Genomic DNA, 8,924 nt, shown 5'->3' on the forward strand with positions numbered 1-8,924 from the left:
GCAAAGCGTCGGGGTCGGATGTCCGGGTGAGGCCAACAGGGACATCACTGATCCCTCTCCTCGCCGTCCGAGGAGGGATCCCACTCGACCGTCCAGCCTGGCGGAAGCTGGGGGGGCCAAGCGTCAGCAAGAGAGGGGTCGGGAGCAGCAGCTTCACCTGAAAAACAGGAGCCACAACAAGGCTGAGCTACTAAGCTCAACAAGACTTAACCGATAGGAGTAAAACTACTCCACACTTCTAGACATGCAGGGCTTTCTTGGCTGAGGGGTTTGGTTGCCAAAAGCACTAAGTAAAAACCCTATTTTCAAGTTTTAGCTCCGGTTCTAAGTTCATTTACCAGTCTAGGTTTTTCAACCTATTCTAAGCAATCATGGAACCAAACAAGATGTGTAGATAAATCAACAAACATGTCATCATAAGATTTCTTATTTACTCAGGGTGACATAGCGATCAAGCAATCTCAAACTGTGAGAGGTAGATGAATCGATTCGAGTTCTTTAACCATGCATGGTGAACCTAGCCTCACGACATCCGCGCACCCGGAGGTCGCTTCCTGTGTCGGCCTTCCCCATCAATCCCCTAACCCGTGTCGGGCCCATTTCCTTTGGTGCAAGGTTCCACAAACCCGGCCTCTGCCGTTCTGTGACCACGCATGCCACCACGTGCGACATCCAGCAGCAGGGGAAACTCCGTTCCAAGAACAATGGGGCGACCGCTCACGTCTAGGTTCAATCCGGTACTAGGCTTCCTCATCCCATACTAAGTATGAGGCTAGTACTTTCAAACACTTGATCACGAACACCACCACTATCGGGCCTTAGCAAGTTTTTCATAGACAGACGGGGCAACCATCCGACCACCAAAGAGTTACCAAAACCCTGCCCCGTCCATCGTCCTTATAGTTGTAACAGAAAGGTAGACATGCAACTCCTACAACTCGCGAGTGACAGGGAATCACTCGGCTTTTACCGCCTCCTAGTTAAGCGGTGCAACTACTCGATCCAACAGCTAGTGCTCAGATCATGGGGATAACTAAGTCATGCATCTAGGGTTTCAAACAACTCCTATACGTAAATGCACAAACATGTTACAGAAGGCATGCGCAAGTTTGGTAAAACACGCAGGGTTTTCATGCAACCGGGGCTTGCCTTCGAGCAAGGAGGAAGAGAACTGCTCGACTTCGGGGGCAACTTCGGCTTCAGCGGGCAAGAACTCTGCTACAGCTTCGTCTTCTGGCGCCGGGTGTAGTTCGTAGAAGCCGTCGGCGAGGCGCAGCTCTACACGAATGCAATGCAAGAGTTAGCATAGACGGTTATATCAATAGCAACACTTGCTCGTCTGAGCCCAGAAACTCGCGACAAAGAGCAGGAGGGTGGGAAGATTCGAGAGAGCTGGTGAAGATCAAGAGGCAAGGGTCGGAAAGGAACTTATGATCTGATCCTTGAACTAGAGGATGTGGTATAATAGGGATCCTCAGACGCAAGCGCTGAAGGGTTCCTAAGTTTTACACATACACCCTCGGGTTGAAGAAAAAGATCACAGCCGAGCCCTCGGGCGAGGCGGATAAGGGTCGGCGGGACAGACAGGGTCGGGCGGGTAAGAGGGGTCGGGCGAAGCGGACTGGGGTCGGCAGCTTACCTTCTTCCTGAAAGGAAGGCTTGGGGTCGGGAAGAGGCAGACTTGGGCGGAGGGACTAAGGCTTTGAGCAACGGCTAAGACCGGAAATGCTCCGGCGGCGGCGACGCTTCTTGCGGATCACAAGTAAGCTTCTACGCAGCACGGAGGAGCAAGCGGCTGGGTGACTTGGGGAAAACTGAGGGGAGCTGAGGGAAGAGTTCCTCAAGAACTTGGCGTGTGGCGCTAGGAGCTCGAGCAGGGAGCAAGAGAATGGCTGAAGGCAACAATGGCGGAGGGAACTCCGGCGGGCTTGTGTACTCCTGTTTATAGCTGCTGGAACGGGAAGGGAAGCGGCGCGGGAGAGAGAGAAGGGGAGCGGCGCGAAGGCCGGGGAGAAGCAATGGAGTGCTCTGCCGGGGCGGCGATTGAGCGACAAGGGCGGTGGTGCAGGACTCGGGGATGACGCCAGCGGTCATTGGGTTCTGCCGTCAGGGCGGCGCAGGAGCAGATATGCCGGTGGTTGAGATTTGGCGGAGGCGGGCGTCGTCGTGTGGAAGATTTGATAGAAGCGACCGGTTTAACGGCGCTCGAATCGAGGGCGCACAGGTGAGAAGATAGGCAGGCTGCTGCTACGCGGGCGAGCGCGAAGCAACACTCTGTCGGGGCGGAAAAGGAGCTGTCGCTGCCATGGTCGGGGTTGGCGGAGGAGGAATCGTCGGGTAGCGAAGACCGGGCGGCGCGACTGTGTTCGAAGTGACGAAAAAGACGAGCGACATCGGGCTCTGCGGCCGGGATCTGGCGGTGTGATGATGGGCGCGGGAGGCGAGGCTCTGCAGAAAGGTGGCAGAGGGGCTTCCGACGCCATTGGGGAAGGGGGCGCGAGGATCCACTCGGTCGCGAGCCAGAGACAAAACTGAGCGGCGGCGTCGGAGAAGATGAGCCACGCGGCGGGAAGGCTCTGAAGCGGGCATGCAACTCGAGTGCACCTGTCGCGGAAGATCTGGGGAAAAAGATCTCGCGGGTCCACCGGCGGATAGAACGGGCGTTTGAGGAAGACTTAGAGGGATCCGACGGTGAGCTGAGTTCGCCGGGGTCGGGATCGGAGCGAAGCGAGGAGGGGTCGGGTCTCAGGGGTCGGGACTGGTTGGAAGGTTGAACACTTAGGCCTGGACAACTTAAGACAGGGGATCAGGGCTCCGATTAAGATTAACTTGGGAGATTAGGGTTCGGTCGTCACACCTGTATCCAAACATCCCACAAGGTTAAAAAAAATGTAGATACATCCAACAGTCCCCAGGTCGGCCCAGATGCTTCCAGGCCATGGCCAACCCCATCACGGCACCACCTCCCACGGACCCACCGGTCAATGGCGGGCGGGGACAAAAATATCTAGCCTGGCCCCACACGCATAGACACGTCCCGATCCAACCCACCACCTCCACCCCCTCCTTCCTCGTCCACCCCTCCCTCGCCTGTCGCCTCACCCTAGGATTCGCCTGCCCAGCCACGCCGCCGCCATGATGCCGCAGCAGCAGCCCGGCGTCGCCCCTCCTCCCCCGCAGTCCGCCCCGGGCGCGCCGCCGCACTGGGGCGGCATCCCGCCGCCGATGCCCCCGCAGCACCAGTACGCGCCGCCGCCGCCGCCGCAGCAGGCCCCGCCCCCGCCGCAGATGTGGGGCCAGGCGCCCCCGCCGCCGCATCAGGCACCGTACGGCCAGGCGCCTCCCCCGCCGCACCAGGCCGCGTACGGCCAGGCGCCTCCCCCGCCGCAGGCCGGCTACTACGGGGCGCCACCCGCGCCGGCCCCCGTGGCGGCCGCGGCCGCCGGGCCCAACGAGGTCAGGACGCTCTGGATCGGGGACCTGCAGTACTGGATGGACGAGAACTACATCTACGGGTGCTTCGCGGCCACGGGGGAGGTACGCGCTTCTCGGTCCCTGCGTCGGAAATCGGAATCTGCCGCGTGCCGCCCGTGGCTTGCTTCGATTCGTTTGATTTGGAACCCTTGATACTTGTTTTTCCATACTCCTATTGGGTGCAGGTGCCAATAGCTTTGCCTATCGTTGTAGGATTATTAGAGTCTGATGCAATATGAGAGGGATTGTGAATTCAGATTTCATGCTATATAACTGTGAATTCTTAGGGTTTGAGTATGATGTTATTGGTGTTTATTGCGGATTTGGAATTTCTGCCCATGTATGTATCTGACTGATGGTATATGGCACTAACCGCGTGTAGCATAAAAAAAATCTGAATTCACAGAAATTGAAGAGAACTGTTTCCGTAGAAGCATTGATGCTTGTTTCCATGGTTAGTTAAAACGAAACTGTACCGGTGCTGTGATCATCATGTTTGCAATTTTGCATTGCATTACTATTTTAATGGGATGGTTGATTGATTCAAGAATGTTTGTGTTACCACCATACAAAGTGATTATCGGCTTATTGTTGTATTTTTCACACCGTTATTTGGCTTCTGTCCATAGGAGTATGCTGATCTTCTGTTTGTCTTGAATTTATAGGTACAATCTGTGAAGCTTATCCGTGACAAGCATACTGGACAGCTTCAGGGCTATGGTTTTGTTGAATTCATGACCCGTGCCACCGCTGAAAAAGTTCTTCAGACTTACAATGGGACAATGATGCCCAATGTTGAGTTGCCATTCCGATTGAATTGGGCCAGTGCTGGTGAAAAACGTGATGACTCCCCTGATTACACAATTTTTGTTGGTGACTTGGCTGCTGATGTTACGGATTACATATTACAAGAGACATTCAGGGTGCATTATCCTTCGGTCAAGGGTGCAAAGGTTGTCACGGACAAACTAACTATGCGTCCAAAGGGTTATGGCTTTGTGAAATTCGGTGATCCTAATGAGCAAGCTCGTGCAATGACTGAAATGAATGGGATGCTCTGTTCTTCAAGACCCATGCGTATTGGACCAGCTGCTAATAAGAAAGCCACAGGAGTTCAAGAAAAAGGTAAGGAATAATACTAGTTGAATTTATCTTGTTGTAGCTGCATTTTATATTTGCATTGCACTTGCATAATCACATTTGACCTATAGCTTATTTCATGTATCGATTTTATTACTGTGCTGTGTTTGCGGTTACTTGCTATACTTCAATTTCTGTGGTTGTTCCAAATGTATTGAAGCTTGGCTGCAGTCCTTGAACAAGTCAATAGCTCCACAGCATTTCGTTCCTGAATTCGGATCATTTGATACATTAGGATTCTGATGAAATACTCATGAAACTCCTATTGTCTGGAAGCAGGATGCCACGAGGCTCTTCATATAGGAGCCTTGGAACTGACTTGAACTGCAATGCATGTCTTGTGTAATGCGTGGCCTCTGTTAGGTCAGTGTTAATCGTTTATGTCCTAAATTTGATCTCGGTTCCTTCGATATCTACTTTATGTCTTAGTTTTTTCCCTTCCTGCCACAGTCCAGTACTCCAGTTATTTCTTTCTTTCTTTTACGAAATCTGTTATCTGTTACTCAATTAAGAACGTTTGCTTTTTATTTCCTTCCTGCCACAATCCATTTAATTCCTTCTGTTCTTTTATTAAAGCTATTACTTAAGTACCGTACTACCCAAATGTTCTAAGTTGAGATGCTTCTGTATAGTACTTAAGCGGATGGGGAGCCTGCACTTACTTTCATATATGGGTTCACGTTTTCTACATTTTCCTTTCCGTAACATTTTTCCGGCATATCCATAAACATCTTTTAGGGGAAGATTTCACATTGAACCCTTTGGTAAACTTCCATTTGACGTTACCTTATCATTTCTTTTCATAGATCCAATTTACTTCTATGACTTCTCAGTATCAATATCATTATCATGTGTTCAACAAATGTACCATTTTTCATGCTATGCCTATCCATTGGCAATGCTTCTTTGCAGAAGCTTTCAGGTTACTTTTGAAGGAAGGAGCTTTGATGTGAGATGTCAATAGGTTAAACCTTTTCACAATATGTGTAGTTCCTGGACATCCTAAGTAGTCCCAGGTTCCTTCTAAATAAGCATGCTGAGGCCCCATCTGCTAGCTTCTGTTACAAAGTAGCTCAAGGGAGATTCTAGAGTTCAGTATGTACAAGTCCAGTGTGCACATATGAATAGGAAAAAGAAAAGTTCTAGAAAACACTAAAAGCGCTGACATTTTGTTTGCTAACCTTTATTGCCTTACATTCCTTTTGTCGTTTTTGTTAGCTCGTTGATAGTAGTGATTTTATTGGTTTGTAATCCTGAGATTTGGGGGGTCACATTCTGCATGTGGAAGTCAGTTGCCTTAATGACAGCCATGTCAACTGGAACAAATCATGATGATTTGCTTGTTTGAAACAATCCCAATATGTGCCTGTGGATGTATTTTGAATCTTCCAAGATGATGAGTTTGGATGAAAGTGGTTGCTTGCTGTGTCTACTATCAACTTTTGTGAAATAAAACTGTTACACTCTTAGACTTCTGATTTCAGGCACACTGGATACAAGGCTAGTTGAATGAGTTTATGCTGTAACAACGTCTAGGAATGGATTTTTTATACAAAATGCATTTGCGCATTAATCGCTAGAATTGACCTTTTAGCTATAGAAGAAGTCTCATAATGCAATGCATTATCTGATATTATTCTTAGAATTTGAGATTGGAAAGTGATAACCTATAATTGATAAACCTTTTCCCCCAAAATTTGACTTCTTTTACAGCGTTAAACTTATTTGATCATCTTGTGATTCTTTTGTGCTTGTTATGTGGTTTATATCCTGTGAGCTAGTTATTGTGAATCTTATTGTCTGAAACATGCTCTTTTGCAGTTTTGCTAGTGCAATATGACATGGAATATCTGCATATGAATTTCTTAACTAAACAACATCTGACAACTATTGAAGCTCATACTGTACATGATAATCATCCACATCCACAATTTATTTTGTCAATGTTTAGTATGTCTTACTTTCTGTTTTATCTGTGTTTTATTTACAGTACCAAGCGCCCAGGGAGTTCAGTCTGACAGTGATCCTAACAATACCACTGTGCGTTCTTTGTGCTTCTTTCATGTGTGCAAGTAATTTTTTAACTAGCTGCTAATAACCTATCGCTGTTGTTGAGCACAGATTTTTGTTGGTGGCCTTGACCCCAATGTCACTGAAGATGTGTTGAAACAAGTTTTCGCCCCTTATGGGGAAGTGGTCCATGTCAAGATCCCTGTTGGCAAAAGATGTGGTTTTGTTCAATATGCTAACAGGTTGACTGAATTTATGCTCTATTTCTTCAGGTTTGTCAATATCCGCTTGATTTTGTATGTTGAAGTAATCAGTTATGTTGCTGTGCATCCAGATCTTCTGCCGAGGAGGCATTGGTAATTCTGCAAGGTACCTTGATTGGAGGGCAGAATGTGAGGCTCTCTTGGGGTCGCAGCCCTTCAAACAAACAAGTTCAGGTTGGCTATCGCATGTTAACTCTCCTTATCCATACCTAGTAATTGAAGCTAATCCGTTTGTGTTTCCAGCCTCAACAGGATCCCAACCAGTGGGCTGCTGGGGCTAATGCAGCAGGATACTATGGTTATGGGCAAGGCTACGAGGCCTATGGGTATCCTCAATCTCAGGACCCTAATGCGTTTGGTTATGGAGCTGGAGCATATGCTGGCTATCCAAATTACCAACAGCAACCAGTGGCGCAGCAGCCACAGCAGCAACAGGTGAGATTTTTGTCACTTGTTGATCTCATCTGACAAATACGAACTGGTATCCCATTTCCTTGTATTCTGTTCACCACTCTTAGACACCACACCAGTTCTTTTAACTTAAGTAATGCAATCTCTCATGCAACCCTTCAGATTTGAATAAATTTGATGGTACTTTAACATTTTGCTAATTGTATCAGCCATCACGTAAGGGATGATATTTTTTGTAACGGAGAGACATTATAGTTACATTCTCAGGTCCCTCTATGTTTAGACATTCTTCTTTTTGCTAATAGAGAGGTTACTATAGCTTGAAGTAACCAATGTTGGACATTGCTGAACAAAGCTTGAGTAGACAGTTAAACACTATATCAGTTGGAGAACCTGGATTAATTAATTGAACTTTCACTTGCTTTGTATTTTTTTCTTAAATGCATAAAGATGTGCAACCCTTTAAATGTTTGATTGTGCTCTGTAGCTTCTCCTTAGGTGAATGGACGATATCACCATATACATGTTGACTTCTGTGTTTCTTTTTGAGACCTAAATAATTTGGATCATTGACCTTGCTCCTACTTGCTTCTTATGCATCTTTGACCTATCTTCATAGTTTTGAGGCATGTTTGACCTTTTAATTACACAAGATCATAGTTTGCGTGTTCTACAAAAATCTGACAAATCGTTGTTATCCTGTGCAGTGAGATCCAATGGCTCTGCCTTACCATTTCAGGTGCTGTGATTGGTGCGAGGGGATGTGCTGAGTTGTAAGATATAGAGCGTTTGATGCATGCCTTGGTTAAGGCCATACGAACATGATTTGTAGCACTAGAGTTTTAGCACCTTGTATGGTGCACTGCGGTTCTATTCCATGATCGAGTAACTGGTAGGAAAAACAATCTGTTGCGTGTCGCCGTATGTTTTACTATCGTTAATTTACCTTTGCTAGCTCTTGTCATCGCATTATTACTGTACTGTAATCAAGATTCGCACGGATGCTTCTGGTTTTTATGTTTGTTGCCAACTGTTGCCTTTGTCATGTTGTGTTCTTAGCTAACGAAACATGCAGATTCCATTTTTCTTGGCGAGGGAAATAATCTGCGAATATTCTTTCTATTGGGAATTCCCATCCGTGCTCTCGCCTCTGGATGGCTCTTCTTTTTTTTTGCTGTAATGTTACGCTGCGGGGACGGTCAAAAATCACCACGCCAGTACGCCACACAGTCGAAGGCGCTGGGCCCCTTGCAAAAGTAATTTAACTTTGTCGATAGATTGCGGGCCTCCTCTTCATGGTTTTTTTTAATATTTTTTTACGATTTTGCAGAAATAAATAGTGGAGAAAAAAATTAGCAAATAAAAGTTACCCGTTTCAGCCGGCGGTATCCGGGCCACGAATAAAAAAATTGCCACGAACACACGGTGGGCAGCATGCGGAATTCTAGCGGCCGCAGACTTATTGTCGGATGAAATGGAAATTACTGCCGGATGGAGTGGCAGTAACAGCCTTCCGCCCTTTCAAATGGCGGTAGTGGTAACAGCCTTCCGCCGTTTCAAATGGCGGGAGCGGGAAGATCTCGCCGGATCAGTCGGCGGTAGGCAACCCTACCCTTTAAAACGCGA

The 8,924-nt window shown here is 47.6% G+C and overlaps 1 protein-coding gene across 1 annotated transcript; it reads left to right on the forward strand.

The window, feature by feature from the left end:
- Positions 1-3,088: 3,088 nt before the first annotated feature.
- LOC117860711 (RNA-binding protein L) lies at positions 3,089-8,328 on the forward strand. Its single transcript, XM_034744084.2, has 7 exons — positions 3,089-3,537; positions 4,140-4,599; positions 6,605-6,654; positions 6,736-6,866; positions 6,959-7,061; positions 7,131-7,322; positions 8,006-8,328. The coding sequence occupies exons 1-7, from the start codon at positions 3,136-3,138 to the stop codon at positions 8,006-8,008; spliced, it is 1,341 nt and encodes a 446-aa protein (XP_034599975.1). The 5' UTR covers positions 3,089-3,135; the 3' UTR covers positions 8,009-8,328.
- Positions 8,329-8,924: the final 596 nt, after the last annotated feature.

The sequence above is a fragment of the Setaria viridis genome, chromosome 6 (genome assembly GCF_005286985.2).
Source record: "Setaria viridis chromosome 6, Setaria_viridis_v4.0, whole genome shotgun sequence".
Taxonomy (NCBI): Eukaryota; Viridiplantae; Streptophyta; class Magnoliopsida; order Poales; family Poaceae; genus Setaria; species Setaria viridis.

What these genes read in the sequence shown, in the direction of transcription:
- LOC117860711 (XM_034744084.2), top strand. Translation starts at nt 3,136, where the DNA reads ATGATGCCGCAGCAGCAGCCCGGCGTCGCCCCTCCTCCCCCGCAGTCC. An exon ending in GTGATCCTAACAATACCACT is followed by an intron (nt 6,655 to 6,735) that starts GTGCGTTCTTTG and finishes TGTTGAGCACAG; the next exon opens with ATTTTTGTTGGTGGCCTTGA. An exon ending in TTTGTTCAATATGCTAACAG is followed by an intron (nt 6,867 to 6,958) that starts GTTGACTGAATT and finishes CTGTGCATCCAG; the next exon opens with ATCTTCTGCCGAGGAGGCAT.